Genomic DNA, 25,402 nt, shown 5'->3' with positions numbered 1-25,402 from the left:
AAGGGAGAGTTCAAGGTCACCTGATCTAAGCCTAATTATCAGCTTTATAAGTCTTTTTAAGTCTAATCTTAAAAGTAGAGACTGTGTCTGCCTCGCAAATCCAAACTGGACATAAAAGTAGAAAGCTCTGTGTCTCACAACCATTGGGATGGAACCAGCTCCACTGGGATGAGTTTAATCACCCTAGGTGCGTAGACCATTATAAGAGACAGACTGAATAAATTTAAGATTGAAACATTGATTAATGGCAGCCATACCTTCGATGGTTTTAATGTTGTGGCCGGTTGTGGACACAGTTTTAACTAAGTAGATCACATAAGTAGCTGTTTGCCCATCTGTCTTATCCAGTGATCTTGAGATCCACATCTTCATCACTCAAGTGTCTCCTTGAGTCTCCATCTCTTTGACATCCACAATGCCAACAACTGTTTTCCTGAAAATCGACCTCTTCGCTGCAGTTAACACATTGCTGCCTCGTTCTCTCCTCTCACCCTGCCTTTCAATATCAGACTCTCCTCTCACTTCAATCCCTTCAGCACAATATCTCACCCACCTTTTTAATTCAGGGTGACTTTCAACCCGGCATATTACTGACGTAAAAGCCATCTGCAGCCACTTTGTTTATTTCCAGTTGAGACGCCGTGTCTTTGTGAGGGATGTAACGGAGCAAACACTAAGACACACTTCCTGCCTGTCCTTGTTTGAGAACATGCAGGACAATGTCGAGAAACCTGGACAAAATTAGGAAGAGACGACAACAGGCATTCTGACACATGCAAACAGTCTGGAGGTGGGGACAGACAGTCCCACCTTCACAAAGTATCTGTTTAATGGCTGCAATCATGTCAAAGCAGTCGAAGAACAGGATGAACTTATACCTTCATGCACGTTGCCAACACTTCTCAGAGGGTGAAAACACGTCTTTATTGCTCTAAATAAATACCCATCTTAATGTTACCTAGACTATCTATGCAAATTACAGATACAAAGTGATGGATTCCACTCTGTTTTATTAACTTGTGTAACAGTAAATCAGTGGATTACTGCATCAAAGTAATTTTATTTATAAATTGTTTGGTGGTTTAAAATGATGGAAGGCAACTTAATCTGCCTTTTATGACCGTATCTTAAATTCTGTGAACTATTTTACCAGAACCTTATAACTGGAGTGAAATTACTGACAAATCTTTAGGGACGAATTTCAGGAACCTTTGGGGAAATTTCCAGGAATATTATCTTGTGTGGAACCACACAAACCAATCATATTCTTAGTAACATTTTATGGACACTATCCTTGCAAAAAAATTTCTGTTTTGTGACATTTTCCTCTTATTTTGTCATATTTCTCTTTGATGTCTTCCTTTGGATATTGTGTAACATCTGTCACATATACTGTAGGTTATCTACCATTTAGTTCCAAATGGACAAACGCAACAAAAGTTATTTTTAAAGTATATTTTACCTGATTAGTCAACAAAATTCAGTGCTGCAAACATTTCCCTCAACATTTATGTCCTCTGTCCTCGTTCTACAGCAACCTTTTTCATAGTGCTTCCATGTCTTTCACACATTTATACTGTGGCTTTATTTCCTAGAAATACAGAAGAATCTTAAAAGGGTTTTAGTCCCTGGTGGAAGACATGTCTAATTGCTGATCGCATTAGACATGTCCATCTGTGCATACTTGCCTTCTGACCTAATCACCCTGCAGATTAGTTCTGGGTGGTTTGTATTTGAGAGTCTGATCTGATGTTTGGTCTATAAAGCTCCAGTCTGTCAGTCAGGTTTCATAGTGTGATCCAGAATCAAAGATTTTCATCAGCAGATGTGTCCAACACCCCAAAGTCGCAACGTGTGATAAGATTTTAACGAAAATAACAAAATAAATCCCCTAAAAATGCCATTCAGTCCTAGTAGACTACTCCACAGCTTCCAGATGCAACAGATATCTCACTCACTTACTGCTGAAACGATTTTTAAAATAATTTTTCAAAGAACCCGTTAAAGGTCTTGACCAAAATAATGTTATGCCATTAAAAAAGTGTACTTGCTTTATGTCTAAGGTTGTGAAAGGGATTACTCAGCCTCCTTTAAATTAATGTAGTAAATAATCCACCAGACAAAAGTGGATGCTGTCATCAGAGTTTATAAAACAAGGGTTTTATTTCTATTACTAAAACATCCAAATAAACATTTATGAGGAAAGCGCAGTAATTGAAGCCAAGAGTGTGTTGTTTGTTTGTTTTTTTATCCTTACCCGTGTAAATATCACTGTAGTTGAAGCGGTTATTGTGCAGTGGTCTGATTACACACCTGTGAGCCAAATATAACCCGATTTCAGCCCTGGAAGCTGTGGACCATTTAGACACTTTTTAAAACTTCTAATCTAAACAGAAAATGTATCGATAAACAGTTGAAGTTAGATTGATAACAGCCTGAAACAATGACTCATATTTCACTTCTCGAGCACATTTAGAGAGAATAGTATATACTTTCAAAGGCCATAAATGACCAGCTAGTTTTAACCCAGAATCCAGTGCCCACACAGCATTGGGGAATGGTCAAGACCAGGGCTGCCCAATCCCAGTCCTCGAGAGCTACTATCCTGCAGCTTTTAGATGCATCCCAACACAGCTGAATCAAATGGTTTGATTACCTCTTCAGCATGCCATCGTGTTTGGCAAAGGCCTGATAACAAGCCATTCATTTGATTCGGGTGTGTGGGAACAAGGATGCATCTAAAAGCTGCAGGACGGTAGCTCTCGAGGACCGGGATTGGGCACCCCTGGTCAAGACCAACAGTCTGTAAAACCTAGTAAAGGTAATTTGGGAATTCTCTCCAAATCCAGCTTTAAAAGCATATCTCAAACAACAGCTTAAGACACAGATCTGTGATTTAGCAGAAAGCTAAATAAATCTCCCCAGTGTTATTTCAGGTTATAAGATAAATTAAACAACATGTCTATTGCGTTCCCACAAGTTCAACAAGGCAGCATATTTACTCACTCCCTCTGTGGGAAGATTTGGTTTTTATATAATGCTTTCAATAAAAAATAAACAGTTCAGAGAATGATCAGTGGATTATCCAGACTAACAGGATTTGCAAGGAAATGCTTTTGGATGATTTTTTTTTTCAACATAATTCTTAAATGCTGTAGGGACTGTGAAGTAAAATTCCCTTCAGTTTTTACCACGGTAGATGAGAGAAAATGAAAAAAGGTCTAGTTGCAGCAATTAATCCATTTCACACATCATAAATGCAGATTAAAGCATATTTCAAAGACTTTTTTTATTTACAGTGCGTACAATAAGTGATCTATCGTGTTTTATCTTTCTTTGGTGGCACAGGAAAATATAGCATCAGCTGACAACACAAGCACAACCATTTTATTAGCAGTAAACATACTGAAACAATCACCTCAATAGCCTCTATGCCTAATTGCAGATCTCCTTATACAGTACTTCAGGGGCCTTTGTGATTTAATGTGCTGACAATGTGTTTTTACTGCTATGGAGAAAGGCAGCGTGTTGACTGCCACATGCCTCCTGCTGCTTTAGCATCAATGGCAGTTTTGTGTCTGTCTAAAACATGAAAGCACTCTTGAGTATCCTCCAATTCCATCCTGTGGGGAATTAAAAAAAAGACAGAATGCTACAGAAGTAGAATCTGTGTGGGAGTGAAGGTTTTATTGGTTTTACAGTATATGCCAGGGAAGGAGATGGTAAACTCAAACAATGAATCGTTGTCCCGATTGATTTTTATCCCCTGATCTTTCTCTGAGACTTTTACTTACATGGTTTTAATTTTGGAGAATTCATTCACCTTCATGCGGTTACCTCCAAGATCTGTGAGCATCTTTAAAGCGAGAGATGCTCACATTTATGCTTGATGGCAACAATATTAAATACACACACTTCCTCGGAAAGCTGTGCTGTCATGTTCAGCTTTTACAATGACATCATGTCTCATCATTGCCTTTACATTACACCATTACACATTTCCTTCATGGAATAAATCTGTCTGTCTTAAAAATGCAAACATATTTTTTGAATTTTTAAATATTTTTCTTTTTCTAAAATTCACAGTCAGTATTTGCAGTTTTTCACATTACGGCATCTTTACTGAAGAAAGAATGGCATGGATGATCACTGTTGGTCAAGTTACTTGAAAATAGTAATTAGTTACTGATTACTGATTACTTCTCCACGAAAGTAATCCTGGTACTTTACTGATTACTTATTTTCTTGAGTAATTAGTTACTTTATTACTCTATTACTTAGTTACTTTTAAAAAACATGATACACAACCTGAAAACATAATAAAGCAATGGACCTTTCAACCTTTCTATTTTTTCCTGCATAATCCATCATATAAAATTGAATCAAATGAAAAGCCTCTATTTAAAATTTGTTTTATTAATTTTAATCCTTTAATTTTATGCACATTGGATCAAGCAAAAATTATATGCAACTGTCTTTGACTGGAAGAAATGTGTTTAACATTTAAATCTATTTTCTGCATATCCCAGCATGTAAAATGCTGCGTGGGGCCCACGCTAATGTTTTTGTCACTTTTTACAGAACTCAAAGTAATGTAAGTACTTCCCAGCTTTAAATGCTGCATGGTCGTACTCTCCCGCGCTCCATATCATCCATTGTTGATCTGCACACATCTGTTGCTGCCATGGACAGCAATAACGCAGTGTTACGGGAAAGTAACAGTAATCTAACTACTTTTTTTGTAATAGTAATCCCTTACTTTACTCATTACTCGATAAAAGTAATCAGATTAACACATTACTGCCCACCTCTGATTGATCTTTCTAATCGTTATATATTATGATAACACCTCCTGGTGTTCCTGTCCTAGGAACAGGGTCGAGGGCAAACCCAGGACACAGAGATTACATCACCCAGCTGACCTGGGAACACCTCAGTGCTCCACCAGATTAGTCGGAAGATTTTTGGATTAGATTTTGATCCCTGCAATTTTCTAACATGGGTGTTAAAATCCTTTTTCCCCCCCTCAAATCTTTATCTTAAATGTCTTAAATTGTTCATTAAGTGCTGACCTCCATATCTGCTGAAATCCTCAACGTCTCTGGGATACTCCTTACTTACCCAGTTATGTTACTGAGCTGTGGCCAATCAACCTGATTTGCATCAAATTCAAAATGAATGTTTTTAACAAGCTGAAAATTCTCAGAATTGAGAGAAGTCTGTTGAATTTCTTCTGAGAACCACAGTAAACATCTTTCATGCACATATCTACTGATATTTTGTTGAAAAAGCTAACTGCAGTACTTCTGTCTGTATTCTTTAAAAAAAATTTGTGTGTTAGATACACATATTTTTCAGCCATGTCTGCAAACTGAATGGCATTGAACAGCTTTAAAAGTTTGTGGAGAAGAACAGAAATACTGAGCCACATCTGACTCATAACTCAGACACACACATGATGAAAATGGTCTTAAAGCTAGTGTGACGTAAATGTTTCATTTACCCTACCTTGAATAAATCTATTATAACTCCAGGAGTACTGTCATGGCTGCTACGGCAGTTGTGTGGTGTTTGTGACGGAAGAACCCAAAATGCAGGCAAAGGCTGTGATGCGAGTGAGCGTTTTGTTTTCAGTAGTACCAACGTGACAAAAAGAGGAAATAATGAACGGGGAGCTACCAAAACCTAGACTGGGAAAACTAACCTCATGCAAACAGGAACCGAAAAACAAAATGCTAAACACCAGGATACCTGGAAGTATGAGGAAACAAAAGGCATGGGAAGAAAGGCTGTGACATGCATGGGTGACACGGAGAACGTTACAAAGAGAGACGCAGAGAAACACCAAGAAATGCAGACGGACACACTAATATACAGAGAGGGAAATGAGGAAACAGGAGCGAGAACACAGCTGAACCTAATACGCAAGATGAGACAAGAGACACAGACCTTCAAAGTAAAACCAGAAACCCACAGACTGAACTTACCAGCACAGACTCAGGGACACGAAACAGAGCACACGGACAGGGATATTTAGACACTAATCAAAGGAGGCACAGGAGGAAAACCTAGGAACTAGAAACCCTGACAACAAAACCTAAACACCAATAGAGATAACCATGAAGAAATCAAACAAACAATAATGTGTAAGCAGAGGAAGGGATTGCTGAAAGTAGGAGTGCTTGATCCTTTTGGAATACACCAATTTTGCCGGTGGAGAAACATGGGACAGGAAAGTACAGAATGGCACATGACCTCACAGCCATTAACGCCATATTACGTATATCCTACAGCATTGATATTGCATTAAAGATGTTTATTAAAGCTACTGCCACCATATTAACCTTTTTATTACAGGTGCAGCCATAATCACTTTATATACATTAAGAAAAAACTCAAAACACTGGGGGACCGACTCACCACCACCAACAACAGTTTTGTTCTAAATATAAAGTGCCATTATACTTTTGCGAGATCTCGCAAAAGTTTTGCGAGATCCCGAGTTTGTTTTGCGAGATCTCGCAAAAGTTTTGCGAGATCCCGAGATAGTTTTGCGAGATCTCGCAAAAGTCCGTCTTAATTTTTTTTTCTCCCATGTCCCCTGCGGGGCTCCGTACCATTAGCTAATTTAGGTACAATTTTTTAACATGTATGGCATACATGTAATTCACTTTTAAAGACAGATGTATTCTTCTTCTTTCACCTGCTTTCAGCTCAGCTCATTCAGGAACGAGCCGTCGCTAACAGCTGCTTCCATGCTTCAGTTGCTGCAGATTGAAGTACACAACACATGCTATGACAATAACACAAAAGCTTCATGGAAGCATTCAAAACAATCTTTTCTTTCTGTTACTTTCTCTCTGATTGTTTGCATTATCACTATCAAGCACTCAGTAACACATTAGTTGATTAACACCAACTGCTAAGACGTAGATATTCATCAGCCACACTTTAATGTCCTGCGGGGCTGATTGAATCTCGTTGAATTTCCACCCAAAACAATCACACAATGAAACCAAGTGCTCCGCTTTCAAACAGAAATACCACTATTTGCAATTCCAGTGGCGCAGAGGCATTCATTATTTTCATCAACTTCGTCCTCCCCAAAGGGGATATGCAGCAGGCAGGGTTTAACTGAATTAGCCGTGTTCTGCCCGGCAGTAAGATTGATACAGGAGTCCCCATGTTACTCGGTCATAGATCTGAAGCAGGTGCCAGGGTCTAAGTGAACCATACCTAAAAGCTTATTGACCCTCTGCAGTTGCCATATTGGCTAATATCTCATGTGCTGCATAATAGTGACTAAATGGAGCTTGTGGACAACAGCAGTGGGGAACAAATAAAGGAGAATCTGGAACAATGCAATACTTAGAAAAACATTGGTATTCCTTCTAGTACAATATCTCACAATAGCAACACAAACAGCTCGTAATGAGTTACAGAGTCAGTTTACCCATTTTAAATAATAACAAGTGATAGTAGTTACAATAGGGCTGACATTTTTATTGACTCTGAAATCAGTAATGCTTGTGCTTGTTAAATTCAAACATCTTGAATCTTTTGAAGTTTTTGCTCTGAAAATTCACAAGTAAATGGACAAAATGCATTTTTCAAAGCACCTACATTTTCAAGACTTGCAAGTGTACTATAATAAATAATAATAATGTAATAAATAATAAACAGAGAAATGAAAGCATCCTGCTGGCTTCATCAGTTAATTCAAATGTCAGCATTCTGTGAGTCAGACATTGGCCAGTTTTACATTAATAATGCTCAAGGCTTCATTCAGACATAGCAGGAGTGGCCTAAAGTAGCTGTGATATTATGAGCTGCATGCAGGATTTCAGTAGCTCAAGTTTCATATAATATAATGCATGAGATCTGGTCAGAAATAGCAGATATCTCATGTTACAGATGCTTTATTGTTTTCCAAGGGATTTAACATTCTCTGGACTAATGTTTAGTACACTGAAAACTCAAAATGCAAGAGATACATGCAATTTTTATTCTTGTGCAAGCCTGCACGTAAACAAAATACCATGCATCTAGACAGCCATTGTATTAAAATCAATACAGAAATACTACTCAGTACAACACAGAAAGATTGCTTTTGCAGAAAGGACTGCATGGTGGGGCCGGTGGACGCCAGTGGAGTTGCAGAGATTTGCACAAGTTGTCCTTATTTGCCTTTGCTTTGTTTTCACTTACTGATTAGCTGACTTTTTTTTTTGCTTTTTGACTTTTTATTTTTGCTTTCATTGGCTGATTAGGTAACTTTCTCAGCATTAAACCTGGACAAAAACAATGCATTTAAATGGAATAGCGATTTGGTATTTTACAGGCCCATATATGAGAGGTTTTATGAGACTCAGCTCAGTGTTAGACAGTATAAAAAATGCATCTAACTTCCGTGTTGGAACCAAATGCAGAAGTGCCTGAAAATCCTTCTATGTGAAGGCCACCTGATAGCTGTGGTTACATAAGGTCCTATAGCTTGAAAAACACCTTTGTATCATAGCCTCTGTAAAAACTGTTCAAATTTACGATCAGAATCTACAGTGACTGAAGATCTACCCTTACTTCCTGTCATCTCTTTGTCTAGTAAAGACACAAAATCCAAATAAAACCTTTTAAAAATGTTTTCCCAAAAATATTAAAAAGTTAGATTTCAACTTTTGACAGTGGTTTTCAATGTTGTTATCATTTAGACTCAATTCAATTTGACTGTTTTGTTCTGTATGACCCTTTAATAACAAAATAGATAAGGCTGTAGGCAATCAACATATTAATTAGCTACAAGTGATAAACTCTAATCCACCTTTGGGGATGTTTGTAATTTCAAGCTATAAAAGTGATAGTCAGATCTGATCAGATAGGACACTGACACCTGGTTAGGAAGAAGCAAAGGGACTTCATTACACATCATTTACTTACAAAAATGGGAAAAGACACTGAACAAAACAGGCAAGTCTAGAAAAGATAGATAGTGGGGGCCCTTCTGCTCGTCTCTGGGAGGAGGGAGGAAACGGCTAAGTGAAAAACAGTCGTAGTTGTCTTTGTGGGAGGGTTCAAGGATGAAGGTATAGACCTTCGTGTGGAATATTCTTTGTCTCTGTGTTTCATCAGTTTGTGTATAAGACATGAGCGAGCAGTGGACATCGTTAGAGACCATTTTGGTGTCGGACCAGAGTGTTCTCTCCACTGCAGTGTTTATAATAAAATCCATTTCAGAAGACGCTCAGCAAGTTGTTGCAGTTTATTTGAAATTTCCCACGACGCTAATGATACAGGCGGGGCAAGCGATGGCAACAAACCAATCAAATCAAGACTGGAATTAAAATCAATTAAAATACGCAGAAATTAACTAAGAAAATAAAATAAGAAATGACTAAACAGAAAAGAGATGAGTAGCACACATGACCAAGGAAACACAAGGCATGCTGGGAAAAGGTTGGTGATAAAAACCATAGAAGAAAACAGGAAAAACTAACACAGATTACTCCAAAAGTAACCAAACCTAATAACTATAACAAAGACAGTGGATAAATAGAAAGATGCACTCGTGTGTCAGAGCTTAGTGAATCTGGGGGTTTTTTCCAATCTGGAATGAGATCTAAAAGTGGAACAGGCTATCAGACTGTGAGCCATGCTGACAGTTTGGTGTTTTCAGACTTCAGGGATTCCCTCTTAGTGTTTTTTAGAGAAGTGGGGTTTTTTAGGGTGATTTGGGTGAGCGGACTGCCTCAACTAAAAATATTCTTGCTGACTTTCATTACTTACATCATCCATCAGCTATTAGCTGTCATGCCAAAAATTTGTGCATGCCAAGTGAACAACTAAAGCTGTGGAGCTCTAATTATCTGTAACACAATCATTTATTACACTGTCTGTCATTTTGACTCAGAACAACTTCACTGTTATTTTAATCAAGCAGCTGTTCTGATCTTGTAAGAGAGCCGCCTGCCAAAACATTTATATTCTCCCCTGTCATATGTCCACTCTTTGGTGGTGCAGATGTATATTACAGATAAGATTGGGGTCTCAGAGGCATAATCCCTATCTTTTCCTTCTGGCTATGGCGTTACTCGTCTGTAGCAGCCCGCCTTTGATTTCTCCTCTCAGTCCTATGACCATCCTTGTTTTCCTGTTACACTTCTATCTGCTGTGTAATTGGTGCTTGTGCCCCACCACCTGAGACTCCCTTTAACCTTCCAAAAAACAAGAGAAGAGTGAAAGGAAGGGGATGAGATTCTTTCTCCAGAAAATCAGCTTGTTGAAAAGTAGGCCACAGAGCCGGCTGGCACCTGTGTAAGTGGATGGAATTCAGTGCAACAGTTTAACACATAACTTAGAGTATATTTTAAATCCTAATAAATTCAGTTGACTCAGATTTAGTAACTCCTGACTGTGTTCTTAGGGATTTGTGCAGCCATAGCATTTGGAGCCATAATTCTACATTTTAGATATTATATTTAATATGTGCAAGAACAATGCAATCAGTGTGCCCTATTCATGATGGTAACCTGAATTACAAACTATCTTTTGAAACTGAGAAATTGCCTTTTGATAAAGGAAAAAAAATTAATTCTAATTTCCATTTTAATGCCATAAAAAAAAGTTGGCATGTTGCATCACATCTTTTTTCAGCTACACTCTGTTAGCATGCAAACTGAGAAGGCTGGTTATCAAAGAAAATTAGAGGATTACAGTGTAGTCTGGGGTCTATTTTGTCTGATTTTTCCCCCTTTTTTGTGTTTGTGCAAAGGTCAAGGAGGCCAGATTAGTACTGTGAGTCTACAATGAATCATGAGGTCTTAATATTTATTGAATGTGTTTTGACATTGACTTGCTGTATTAAGCAAGACCTGCCCTGAAAAAGACGTCATCTGGAAGCCAGTCGATGGTGTATATATAGTCAAGGTGAGAAGAAAGTACGCCCTCATTAAAATCCAAGATTTGGTGTATTGGGACATAAAAATGTGGTCCAAAGTTTTAAATGTAGCTAAAAACATTTCCAGATGAAATACAAAACATGGCAAATGATGGGCGTTGGTTTTTTATTAACAAAAGTTCCAAAGCGGCTTGTGACAAACAAAGTTAGGAAACACTACTACTTGCATAGGAAAGTAACAGCAAGGTGCTGATAATCAATTTAACATATACTTGATTAGCTGATCATGAGTAAGTGTGACCACCTCTATGAAAACAGAAATGTTGCAGTTTGCAGGTCAGAAAATTGATGCCAAGGATGTCTTAGAGAAGCAACGCTGCCCATCCCTCGAAAGGTTATAAGGCCAATTCCAAATAATCTGAATCTGGGGTGAATTCGCAAAATAACAAAAGAGCCACATCTCAGACTCCACAGGGCTCTGTAACGATGTTAAAAGTTCAAGTTCATGACAGTACGCTTAGAAAAAGACTGAACAAGCATCATTTATGTTTGCAAAGTTGCATCTAAACAAACTGCAAGACATCTGGAACAATGTCCTTTGGACAGAAGAGACCAAAGTAAAGGTCTTTAGGCATAATGCATAATGTATGGTGAAAACCACAATTGGCAAATCAGCACAACCAACGGTTAAGCATGGTGGAAGAGGGCTGATGATTTGGGCTTGTTTTGCAGCCAAAGAACCCAAGCACTTTGCAGTCATTACAACCATGAATTCCTCTGTGTGCAAAATATTCTAGAGTTAGTCTGAAAACTAAAGCTTGACTAAAACTGGGTCATCCAACAATGATCCCAATGATCACCATAATACTACACCAGTATGTCTGTGAAGGTTCTCAGTCATCCAGGTCATTGTAGTGAAAGGAGCTTGCAAAGAAAACGTCTGGACTTCTTTAAGTTGCTTGAAGACGTTTCACCTCTCATCCGAGAAGCTTCTTCAGTTCTAAAGTCAAATGGCGAATCCAGTTTTGAGTTCCCTCCCCAAACGCCTTAACGCCCACTCACATCCTGGGCCATCTGACCTCAGGAAATCGCATGATAAGGTGGGGCCAGGTTTCACAATGAGCTCACCCGAAACCCTGGCTGATTGGGACCCACACCCTTTTTCGCACCTTGGCTCATGTGATTAGAGGATCATCAGGGGGTCCTTTTGTCCCTCTTTGGGGGGAAACTCCCACTGGGTTTAAATCTGGGACTCCCCGCCATTTGACCTTAGAACTGAAGAAGCTTCTCGGATGAGAGGTGAAACGTCTTCAAGCAACTTAAAGAAGTCCAGATGCTTTTCTTTGCAAGCTCCTTTGAATACTACACCAGCAAATTTTCAACTGGGTTGAAGGTTTCAGGGGTCCAGTAAAATTCCAGACCTCAATGTGAGTGAAATGCTGCTGTGACACCTTCAGAAAGCTGTCCATGACTGCTCACAAACCCCAATAAACTGAAGGAACATTGCATAGAAAGTTAAAGTTCCTCCACAACAGTATGAAAGACTGATGAAATCATGCTAAAGACGATTACTTTATTTGAAGTAGCTAAAAGTGGTCCACCAAGCTCTGGGCTCATGGAGTGTACTGTTTTTCCACATTCTGGGTTATGGATGCATGCCCCTTCAGTGTGGATACAGTATCCATGATTTCCAGTGAGGTTTTCACTTTTAATAGTTTTTACTTTTTCCAAGATAATTCACTTCAAAGTCTCAAACAGTCTTTTCTTGCCCCATTCAAAATGAGCATTTGACAATAAAAGTTTTCTGTTTTGACATTTGATAAGTTGTCTTTGTACTGTTTTCAATTAAATAAGATACTTGAGTCATTACACTCTGGGGATTTAGTCTCATTATCTTGCCATCGTAGACATATTTTCTGGGACAAAGTTACAAATTGTGCCCCCTGAGAGTTAGTTTGCCTCAAAGGAACATTATAAGTTTTCCAAAGCCAATAAACCCATCAAATGGGAGCTGATTTCTGCACTCATTCCCCACTCCCCCTGACAGCCTGAAGGAACAGTGAATACAGCATGTTTAGGATTGATTAATGATATGTGTTGAAGTCGAGGAGTGTAAGCTGAGGCAAAAGGAATAATGACTCTCACAAACCAAGCATCTCCATTAGCTGTGGAGGTAACGATTCAGTGATGCGCTTTAGACGTTATTGTCAGTAAATCACATTTTAAGGAGGATGAGTTTCAACCTCAGCTGGGATTAGTTTATTAGGAAGTGAAAGTCTGACATTCAGCAATGACAAAGTGAAAGACCCGGTTGCAACGTGCAGACTCACGTTGACATTTATGGAGAACAAACATGCAGACACACATACGCTCCGGCATACACGCACTGTCACATCCCAAGTCACCCACAAACAAGCCTTTAGTGGAAATGTACCTTCTCAACCTTGAAAATGATTGTCCGTTGCACCAAATGAGAGACATTAGAGCTGCGAGTCATTTTAAGCATTCGTAATCAGCCACACTGAGCAGACATCATCAGCAGCAAGGGGGAAGAAAAATCATGGAATATATGAGATAACGAGGGCTGTGGTCAGCCAGAGTGATTGGTGATGAGGTGATGAAGGTGGACTGAACGTGCTGAACCACGTCCTCTTCAGTGAGTTGGATGGAGGAGGGGGACAGGACTGTGTGGGGATGTGTGGTACGTCCACAAACCAAATGAGGGCAGCGGGTTGATGGAAGATTCAGGCCATAGTGGTAAACACAGCAAGGTGACCTTTCTCAGCTTAGAGAAATATGTTCAATGTAAAAATGTACACAACCAACAAAATACACGAGGCGACGTTTTATGGGAACAGGGACTGTTTCAATTTTCTAGCATTTTTATTATTTTTGTCTCTTTTTGAGATTACACCTAATGAACCCAGTAATGTACAGTTCATGTGCTGACTCTTTGGGGAGCTATAATACAGTGTGTGTTGCACTATTTTCCCTCACTGATTCATTTGTCCAATACCTGATCTAAATATAGTACAGAAATGGCACAGACTGCTGCTTTCAGTCCAAGTTTTTATTTATATATTTATTTTTATCTGTGCTTTCTATCCCACATAGCATTTCAAGATAAATGAATACCCTCTGATAAATAATACTCTCTGAGATAAATCTGATTAAGAAGTGATCAATTTTAAATAGCTCTGATAGATTATGTGTCTGTTATTAGTAAACCAATAAATTCTTGGAGTTTGGTGTGGATATATACTCTTTTTAGTTTAAATGTTCCCACATTTATGAAATCTTATAATCCTAGAAAGGGACACATGATGTAAGCGTAAGAATAAATCAGTTGCAAATGATAAGGATGGGGCTTTATAGCTCTGAACTGAGCCTCCAGTGCTTCCTCTTATTAAATGCTCTGGTATAAATGTAGATGTTTAAGGATGCAGCCATAGTTAAGCAGGATTTATGCTTTGTCAGAACTCAATGTTGCATGGTCAGGTAGTGCCATAAATCCCCCCACCATTCACATTTTCTTGATTGAATGGGGAGGTCTGTGTTAACCATTTGCTGTAACATTGTACAAGTTAGTTTCATAGTCGGAGGACTGTACTTTTGTGGCTTCATTCACGTGCACAGCCCAGTGTTTTCCTGAAAAATTGTTTGTATCAGTCCGTTTTTGGGGGTTGTGTTGTTTGTTTTTTCAATTCTGCTGACACTGAGTACTGATCCAATTCCTTTGTTAAATGAGCGTGCCGTGAGGAAGAGATGGGGTTACCGTTACCAGAGCCAAAACGTGGAGAGAAACTTAGCTCAATGACAAATATATGCAGGCATCCATTTTCTGCCTCTTATCTGATCTGGGACCAGAGGCAGGGCAACAGTCTAGCAGACTCATGCAGACCTGCCTTTCCCACAAGAAGAGAAAACAAAACTCTTACACTCTGGGAATTGGAGGTCTGTGAGGTGAGACTTCTGTACAGCATCTTAGCTGTTCCTAGGAATGCACTCTTCAGGGCAAAGACCTTTGATGTTGTGCCTGGAATCTCCTGATACTCCTATTACCACTGGTACCAATTGTGTCTCCCGTGTTGTCTCAGTTAGGCAGCCTGGTCTTAGAGTCCTTGTGTACTCTTCTGTCAACCAGGCATGGGTACTTTGGCTGTCTCCACCAATCAACATCTAAAATTACTAAAATACATTTGATAGGGCTCATGAAATGCAGTCTGCGGGTAGAGTGCATTAAGTGGCAATACAAAGCAATAAAGAAAAAGTGGAACTGATTATATGAGAAGTGCTACTTATTATTGATGGTAAATTACAATGTTAAAGACCTGCAGGGGCCAGTTCTGACCATTGCTATAATAATACATTTACATAATGAATATAACAGAGCAAGTATTAGTGCTTTATAGTCAGGGTATAGCAGACTTCCGGACACATTGTTCATCAATTAGCTAACGGACTCCTATAACACTGCATAGTTTATATGGCCGTAAAAAAAACAACCTTTACATTCATTTAGTAGATTGGGTTTTACACTTACTCGTTTATCTGCATGCTGGGGATGATGTGCAGAACAGATTTCCACCATAAATATAAAGATGTCTGTTCCATTTGATTTTTTGATTAAAAAACCCGACAGGCCTCCGCAGGCAGTGAAATATGCTTCCATGCAAGTAGAGGAATTTAACGATGGAGGCAGGTGAGTCACTTCCTTTCCATGTTTCCTACTTCTCACTCCCCCCAACACAGTCTCTCAATCTCTCTCTGTCTTTCTTGATTCATGTCTGTGATGAATGATTCTGAGCTGTAACTAACAGACAGACTGTGACAGATGCTGGCAGCCGATTCATCCCTCTACATAATTACTCTCTCACCACCAATAGAGGCCACACATGTAAAGCACATACAGGCACACACCCTTCGCGTATACTCAGCCCTCATGCAGCAATCAATAAGACCCTGTGTGCATACAGAATGCTAACGCTTAAACAGTCTTGTATAAATTTGAAAATGGTTCCAGGATGTTCAAAAATTATAGGATTGCCTGAAAGTCTCAAAAGGCTTTTATGTTTAGCGTAACAGTTGTCCACTTTATTTAAATTACGTGGGCCTGGGCCATAGGTCGGATATAAAAAGATGAATGAAGCCACCATGACATCACCCACTGGCTCATGGACTATTTTCTTAAGACCTTATTTGGACAAGGGGAAATGGAGAGCATTCGCTAGCAGTGGCTAGGTCTCCACAGGCAGTGAAATAGCTAGCTTGGTTGCCAAGGTGCAGCAGTAATTCATGGTAGCATTAAATATTTTCCTAGCTAAAAAAAAGACTTGCATAGATGTGTGTTAGTGTCTTGTAGTGCAGCTGAACAAGATAAAATGGCACTCACCTGTCACTCCAATCAGCCATCCCTGTAAATATCCATAAATTACTGTAAGTATCTTTTTTTTCCTTATGTTGTAAATTTGCCCTGTCACTGTATCTCTTATTTCTTGTTCTTTTATTTTATATTCCTAACTTTGTGTGAATCTGCATCTGGCTGTCGCTTTGCGGCTGGAACGCATGAATTTCCTCAGTGAGGGACAATAAAGGATACTTCTATTCTATTCTATTTTATTCTATTCTAATACAATTTACATTCTACATCTGACTGCTTGTTTGTCACAAAGGGTCATCACAACTTTGATTTCGCAGTTTTACACTGGATGCACTTCCTATCACAACTCCGAGGACATTTATGTCTCTGTCCTTTCGCTTCCTAAGGAAAAATGTAAATGACTACACTATGGATCCACATCTTAATACAATTTAAATATGTGTTACTTTATATAAAAATGTATTTACTGTATGTCATAAACAGTGAAATTTGCTTTGAAAAACAATGTTTGTCTCAGGACTCTCCAAAGTTTGAATGACAACAGACAAATTTACAATGATAGAGTCCACTGGTTTCTGAAGTCCCATTTTGAAGCCCCAAGACTGGGAGGAATCTTGGAGTTGTTTTTCAGGATATCACCTTCGATGCACATATTAAACAAATATGTAGGACTGCGTTCTTCCATGTGCAATATCTGTAAAATTAGAAACATCATGTCTCAGAGTGAAACTGAAAAACATTCAAAAAATTTAATGTATTACTTACTTGTAGGTTGGATTAGTGCAATTCATTATCATCAGGATGTCCTAAAAATGCCCTGAAAAGCCTTCAGTTGGTCCAAAATGTTGCAGCAAGAATACTGACATTGACTAGAAAGAACAGGTCCCATCTTATCCTGAAGACCTCATAGTACCGTATCAGCCCAATAGAGCACTTTGCTGTCATACAGCTGGTTTGCTTGTGGTGAAATGGGAGGCAGAGCCTTCAACTTTCAATCCCCTCTTCTGTGGAACCAGCTCCCAGATTGCATTCGGGAGACACACTACATCTCTCCCTCCTTTAAGATTAGGTTTAAAATGTTCCTTCTTGATAAAGCATATAGTTAGGCTGGATGAGGTGACCCTGAATCCTCACTTAGCTACGCTCCAATAGGTCTAGGTTGCTGGGGGATTCCCATGATGCACTGGGTGTTTTTTCTTCACTCACCTTTTTTCACTCTCTATGTGTTTATACATCACTCTACATTGAATCCTTACTTGTTATTATTCTCTGGCTTTCTTCCACACCATGTCTTTTGCCCTCTCTTCTTCCCCTCACCCAAACTGGTCGCAGCAGAAGGCCGCCCCTCCCTGAGTGGTCAAGTCACCAAACCATTTCATCGCACTTTCATAGGACCAGAAGTCTTTTTGCAAACACAACTATTGCCTTCTGGTGACCTTTAGATAGAATCCAGGTTAATGGAGCTTCCACATTGGTTTTCTTTTTTTAAACCAGTTTTACACTGTCTTTGAGACTGACTCCGTTTTGGAGTGAGCCTCAAGTGGCCATTTGATGAACTGTAGGTTCTTTTGGCTTCACTTCTTAACCTGTGAAGCTGCTGCTTGGTCTGATTTCTAGTCATCTTGAGAATTTGTCAGAATATAAGTATCTAATGAAGGTTAAACTATATACAAAAATGTTCCAGATTTTGCCCTTTCTGCCCTGGACCAGGCAAAATTAGTTGCTAAAATCATTACTTATTGACATTATTTTTAAAAGGCTGTCAAGCATGGAAGCACGCACTCTTTTGCTGATTTCTGCTGTAGTCAATTTGGTGGTGTTAGATCGATTAACTGTAAGTGTGCGGTAATATTAATAAGCCAACAGGCCTTGTGTCAGTCTGCTTCCAGACCAAATCTGTCATGCGTCAAATCTCCTAAATATCCTCGTTGGTATTCTTCAGTGTATCGGTATATATATATATATATACACTATATATTGCCTTTCTCTAAATTTGACCTCACTCACCCTTCTTCTCACCCAAGGTGACTATGTAAACCAAGGCAGATGAAACATTTCCAATATTTATCGCTCTGCCTGTGCTGCTCGCCATCACAGATTCAATGTATGGCGCTGCGGGATCATGAAACACCTGACATTTTTTATCTGGCCCCAACAAGGTCACTCCATATGATGAGAATGTGCCGCATTGCTCGACCTTGGAGCTTTTCTTCTCTGGCTCTAGAGAGGAAACGAGTCAAGCAGTAGTCTATGTCCTCTCAGTGAGAAATTCCAGCTGGAGTGATTCCTCTTTCCTTGTCATATGTTAGCAGTATACATCAACCTGAAGGTGACAGAGTGTCTTGAATCAAGATAACAGGTCTGGGGTTACAGGATTAAACACTGGGTGTGGCACATCTATGCACTGTAGACACTGCAACCCACTGTTGATTATCAGTAATTCCCCTTGTAAAGGACACACACAGAGACACAGATTGAGGTTATGTTGGGTGTGACAGAAAGCAGAGTGAGTGCATACATTACTGATATTAATTGTGATGATTCTAGGTCCACCTTTGGAAGAAAAATCATAATGGGGCCTGAAACTACAGTATTGGAGGTCTACACTGTGTCTCTTCTGGGGCTACAGCAGTTTTGCACCAGTTTAGTGTGTATGTTATAGGTCAGAAAATGGGGGAGGGAATGTAAGAAAAGATGGTGACGTGTAATCTCACAGGACAAACACGTGCAGTTCTTTGACAGCCTCCCAAGACTCACACACACACACACAAACTATTTTGCTCACTCTTTTCGTATCTATAACATAGGCAGAGGAAATTACAGATGGACATCCCGGTGTGCTGACTCTTCTCAGAAAAGCAAGAAGACACAGTCATATAAACATAATATTTGCACAGAGATAAGACCCTGCCCCATATATTAAGTGACTTTGGATAGTCTTGGTATTTTCACACCTACCTACAGCAGCCATTTAACCACTCTCATCAACTCGCTGTGTGTCTCTGTCACTGATTGAAAGCTGTCTTGCCCATCCTGACCTGACACAAGCAGAGCAATTCCCCTAATAGCAATTACATGGAGGTGCTATCTGCCAGTTTGCGGGGTGATAAAAATTTGCTGTCAGCAGTTAGTTTTTTCTTCCTTTCATGGAGGGACCTGCTGTAAAACGTTCAGATGTTATGGCCCCAGAAAAATAAACCGCATATTCAAGCAGGAATTAAGATTTTGAAGCTTTCTCCACCGTCTGGGGTTATAGCTTCACATTTTTGTGAAGGGGAAAAAACAAGTTCATTCATGTTTTTAGATACATGGTATAGCCTCTTTTCATTACAACGTGTTCCGTTTCTTCTGTTTCCTAAAATCTGTTGCATTACAGAAGGAGATGTGTTGTGTTGTTTAGAACATAAATCTTTCAGTGTTTGGCTTTCTCCTCTGAAGAGCGGACTAGTGGTGGACTAGTTGTGTTTTTTGTTTCCAGCTGTTTGTAGGAGTCTTTCATCTGAGTTTTTAAATAGTCAAGGAATCACAGAATTACCTACAGGATGTATACATACATCCCCAAAGTGAGAACGATAGCTGTAACTTCATTATTTCAATATACCTGGGGTTTTTTTACCTTCACAAAAATGTGAAGCTATAACCCCAGACGGTGGAGAAAGCTTCAAAATCTTAATTCCTGCTTGAATATGTGGTTTATTTTTCTGGGGCCATAACATCTGAACGTTTTACAGCAGGTCCCTCCATGAAAGGAAGAAAAAACTAACTGCTGACAGCAAATTTTTATCACCCCACAAACTGGCAGATAGCACCTCCATGTAATTGCTACTAGGGGAATTGCTCTGCTTGTGTCAGGTCAGGATGGGCAAGACAGCTTTCAATCAGTGACAGAGACACACAGCGAGTTGATGAGTTTCAGTTTTCAGTTTTATTTGTCATATGCAAGTTAGCACAGGGTCAACATCGCAATGAAATGTATTTGACAAGCAGAAGACAGTCACTCAGCAAAATGGTACAGCAGAAGAAAAAATAATAATAAAAAATAAATAGAAAAATAGTAAAGAGCAGAATATTAATAAGATGTAGTAAAAGAAAAAAAGAGAGATTTCCAGTTAACTGACTAAATATATATATGTATATATAAATCTATGTACACACTAGTGATTAAATAAAGAAAATAAAGAATGAGCAACAGTATCGAACAGTACAAAAGTTGGGGGGGGGGTTTTGTGGCAGTTGTTACAGTATTGCACTTTTTTTATATATAAATATCAATAAAGTTGAGTGACCAGTGCAGATTGTACAGAGTACTTGTGAAGCTGCAGGGCAGCTTCTGAGGGCTGTGTTGTGTGTGTTTAAGTGTTGTGGTTGAGGTGTCGCATGGCTTGATGGTAGAAACTGTGTTTAAGTCTTGTAGTCCGAGCAGACAGACTCCTGTAATGTCTGCCAGATGGTAACAAGGAGAAGAGCTGATGTGCTGGGTGGTTCTGGTCCTTGATGATGCTGTGTGCTTTACGGAGGCATCGCTGAAGATAAATGTCCTGAATGGCAGGAAGCCTCATGCCAGTGATGTGCTCTGCTGCTTTCACCACCCTCTGTAGTGATTTACGGCTGCTGACAGAGCAGCTTCTGTACCAAGATGAGAGTGGTTAAATGGCTGCTGTAGGTAGGTGTGAAAATACCAAGACTATCCAAAGTCACTTAATATATGGGGCAGGGTCTTATCTCTGTGCAAATATTGTGTTTATATGACTGTGTCTTCTTGCTTTTCTGAGAAGAGTCAGCACACTATACTATACTAATTATTCCCACCATAATTAGCTATATAAGTTTGCAGAGACAGTAGGACAGGTCCGACCCCCTAAGGGTTCTTCACCTGACTCCACTCATTCCTTTTGCAAGTGGAGTCAACACATTTTCATCCTAAAACGTACCATACCGATGCTATGTGACAAATCCTCTGTATGTTACGTGTTCAGAAACATGAGAACTGTTTGGAATGAATCTACACATGTACATTTATTTTACTTTCTCATCATGAATCACTTTGGAAAACACTATCTAATATGATTAAGGTTGTGGTTAAGGATAGGGATAAGGTTATGGTTCGGGTTAGGCTTAATGTAAGGGTTAGGGCTGGAATACACGGCTGGAAAGCGTGTTACCATCGGGAGCATCATTCAATTGGATTCTATCCACAATCCGGGGCATATCTTTGTATCGTTCCTTGATTCTGATTCTGTTGAACAAACCTAATTACAAGAACACAAGCTACTTACTGAAAATGAATGAGTTTCCTCTTTGGGAGTCAAAAAAATATCTTGTTGCATGCTCAGTCATCCAGGTAAGTAAATCTCCAAAAATTGATTCTGTTCATCAGGACGTAACGTTTTCAGTGGGAGAAACGTTTTGTCACTCATCCAAGTTTCGGCTGACTGCAGGAAGCTGACCTGGAAGCTGACCTCCCAGCCCATTGTTCCTTCAGTGGGCTAGTTTCAGTCAATATGCAAATGTACTGTTTATGAGATTGGGGAAAGCTGCAGTCAGCTGAGACTGAAGAAGTCACTTGGACCTTTGGTGAAAAAAATAGCATTAAATATAATGCAAATACTGCTAATCTAGTCTTAACTATGAGGGAGAGACACTTGAATAATGTAAATGGTGATGAATGCTGGTTGTGGGGGCCCGGGTGCCTAGGGCCCCAAAAGACTCTAGAATCTCTACTGTTTGTTTCCTGTACAATCGACCCCCAGGTTAGGGACCACAACCACGTGCAAATAGTTGAAATTCACAAATGCTTGAGACACGATCCAAAAACACTTATAACTATCTATTTTAACTGGTCAAATACCAAATATACATTAAACCGTCATCCAAAAACAGCTTTGTGTTGGGGAATTTCTGCATTGTTTAGTGGAAGTTTTTTAAGAAAAAAAAACATGTTATTGATATTTTGCTGTGTTTACATTCATGTTAATATTTGAAAATTAGTTATCATAAAAAATGTATTTACTCACAAAAAAATGACATCATTAGCAAATTTTGAGATATGCTTTACAAAAAAGTCAGTGAATAGGTGATTTTTCCATGAATATGGAAAATTTTGATTTTTCTTTTCTTTCCTCCAATTAATCAGAGACAATGATCTGCGAATACTGAATAGTCAGGGGTCAGCTGTGTGGAGATCGGATGATTTAGGAATAGTAAATCACAATCTTTTCTTCTACACCTTACACAGGTTATATATCACAAAAAAGTGAGGTGAATTTTATTGGTTGACTATTCTGTGTCTAATGCATTTTCTACTCTGTATCTTATTAGCTACATTCTCACCTGCAATGCTTTTAGTATAAAATGGGTTTGGCAACAAATCAATCCCGATTCAAGCATTTTCCTTATTCATTAGCATTGCAAACTTATGGCTAAATAGGTTTTTATACAGGATATGTGAGCTAGTATTGCTCAGAGATAAAGGAATCTGAGAAAATGTAGCGATTTTAAACCAAATGTTGCCATGGTGATCTAGCCAGATTAGCAGAGCGCCACTACTGTGACACTGAAAACTCTGTGTTTAGGGTCAACATATGTCCCCACCCTATCAGTCTGACTCTGTAGTCCCTGCATCAGGATTTGCTCGTGTTTCCTGTATTTGCTGCTCATTTCTATTTTGTTGTTTTCTTGTCACATTTTGATATATTTTATTTTTTCCTGCCAGGCCATCTTTACATTTTCTCTGAATGAATTCACTGGCCATTTCAGAACAGACACTTTTACCCAGTGTTCTTTCCTGCTGCATCACCAAACCTTTTACACTCTTTTGCTAACCTTCTTCCTCCATCTGTCCTTCGTGTATTCCCTATGGGTCACATGGTGATTCTCCTTGCATTTTTAAAATAATTTTCTCTCCGAACTGCAACAAGCCCTTTGCCTGATCACTTTTATTTTATATCTGCTTTAAAGATAGCTTTAAATCTCACAGAAAAAAAAACATTCTTGAGTCAAGGGGGAAAAAAACGTTTTTATGTACTTCGGTATCTTGTATTTGTTAACAGGTAAGAAAATAATTCTTTATACCAAGAATACCTCAACAGAATAGAAATCTGACATAGTAACAAGAAAGAGTAAAAAAAATGATTCTCAGTCTATTCTGCTGTAACATATGGGGTTTATATTATGTTTCTAGTTTCTGTATTGATGCCAATCAATATCTACTTGACTAATATCATGAAATTCACAATAACATAACATGTCAAATCCGTCTCTTCAAGTCATTGTGTTGTACTTCTTTTGGTAAACTCATTCAATTCAAAATTAACTAGAGGTGCATGGATGAGACTATGCCTGCAAAAAAGCTGACAAAAAGTCTAATTACAAATTTATTTTATATTATCATATGTGCATTAATGACATTATAGTGACATTTCAATATTATGGATGTTGTCAATACGTGGTTGTCATGACATAAAAAGTGTCAAATGTGACAATTTAGTTGGTTTTATAGCAGTTTTTTTAAATACCCACCTCTGCCAAAAGCAGAGGTCAATTTTCAAACACATACAGGGATCCCAATATATGGAAGTTGTTTCTCATTGGTTAATGTGAATCATCTTAAAGATAAAACCATAAAGTACTTAAAGAAGCTGAATATATGATGTGTATTTTTCTGCGTGTCAAAAATAAAGGAGAATTGAGTGAAACAAAGAAAATAAAGTATTTATTGACTGGGAGGGTCAGCCTGGGGGGCAGTATGCGCTACTGTCCAAGGCCGATTGTGCTGTTTTGTTTGGGGTTTTTTGCTCCATTTTGTTTCCATTCCTATTCTTCTGTTTTATCCATAATAGCCAAATAGTTTCCACTCTAAACTCTGACAAATACCACCTCCCCCAACGCTTCGAGAAATGGGCTATAAACCGACACAAAAGTGAGTTATCGAAATAAAGTAATAACATAAAAGCATCCTCTGATCAGACAATGAGTGTAAAAACACTGGCTAAATGACTGTGACATCCATTTTTTCTGAGTGCATGGTACACAGTCGGATCCTGTTGTGTTGTTCATTGGAAACATCAGAAATGATCAAGAGGGAAAAGTAGCCGTTAAAGAAACAAAAATGCTGGGGAGGATTTTTATGACATTTTGTGGCGTGTGGTGATAATTCTTAAAAGGGACCAAGAAGGAACAAATGAGCCCCGAGCTCCGACGCCGAAGAGTTCGTGCGTGAGAGCTAGAGGGGGGAGTGCGCCGGGTGTGTGTGGGAGTGGAGGATGGAAGTGGGGGGAGAAAACCTACAAAATGAGAGTCCGCCGCTGTGGAGGAACAGAAGCGAGAGCGCGCTGAAGAAGCCAGATGTACCGTGATAATTAGCCGAGGATATTAATGGGAATAACGGGATTATGGGGATTTGAGGAGAAGTCACCAGAATCCGGTGTCTCGCAGGGCGAGGGATTAAGTTAGGCGTCTTTACTTCTTCCCTCTGCCGTTATGGGGATAGACCGGCGGCGGAGAGCATCGCTGGCTCTCACCTTGAACTTTCTCGCCTTGTTCCTGGCTGTGTCGGCTCTCACCACCAGCTACTGGTGCGAAGGGACACGGAAAGTGGTGAAGCCGTTCTGCACAGGACCGGTCACCACCAAGCAGTCCTTCTGCATCAGGTTCAACAGCACCAACATCAACGACACGCGGCTGGTGCAGTACATCTGGGAGACCGGGGAGGACAAGTACGTGTTGAGGAAGTTTCACACCGGCATTTGGTTCTCCTGCGAGCAGAACATCAACATGACCGGTAAGTTTGGTTTTCTACAGAAGTAACGGCGGACTGACGGCGGGACCGCTGTGCGCGCTGAGGAGGTGCGTCACGGAGGGAGACGTGCTGCTCCAGCTGCGATGAAATAAAATTAAAAGTCCGGGTTTTAATGCATTGACTTTTACGTTCAGTTCCACATCAACAAGGACTGGATTTGGGGATTAATCACGGAAACTACTGAGAAAATTACATGGAAATGTCACCAGGAAGTCATAATCTGACAATGAGTATTATATTTAACTAACAGGTTTTTGTGCCCATTGTTCAAAGGATATCAGATAGAGAAGTTCATAGACAGATTTATATAAACTCAGGTTCAGGATGTAATGTC

The 25,402-nt window shown here is 39.3% G+C and overlaps 1 protein-coding gene across 1 annotated transcript in view; it reads left to right on the top strand.

Moving 5' to 3' along the window:
• The first annotated feature begins 24,740 nt into the window (after window positions 1-24,740).
• Window positions 24,741-25,402, top strand: part of gsg1l2b (gsg1-like 2b) — a 28,286-nt gene continuing 27,624 nt past the window's right edge. The window contains exon 1 of the mRNA XM_082544143.1: window positions 24,741-25,050. Within this exon, the coding sequence (XP_082400269.1) occupies window positions 24,750-25,050 (301 nt within the window). The 5' untranslated portion in view covers window positions 24,741-24,749. The remainder of the gene's footprint in view (window positions 25,051-25,402) is intronic.

Source organism: Aulonocara stuartgranti (assembly GCF_965226115.1).
Source record: "Aulonocara stuartgranti genome assembly, chromosome: 8".
In the NCBI taxonomy this organism is placed as follows: Eukaryota; Metazoa; Chordata; class Actinopteri; order Cichliformes; family Cichlidae; genus Aulonocara; species Aulonocara stuartgranti.
This window is presented reverse-complemented; position numbering and strand designations above follow the sequence as displayed.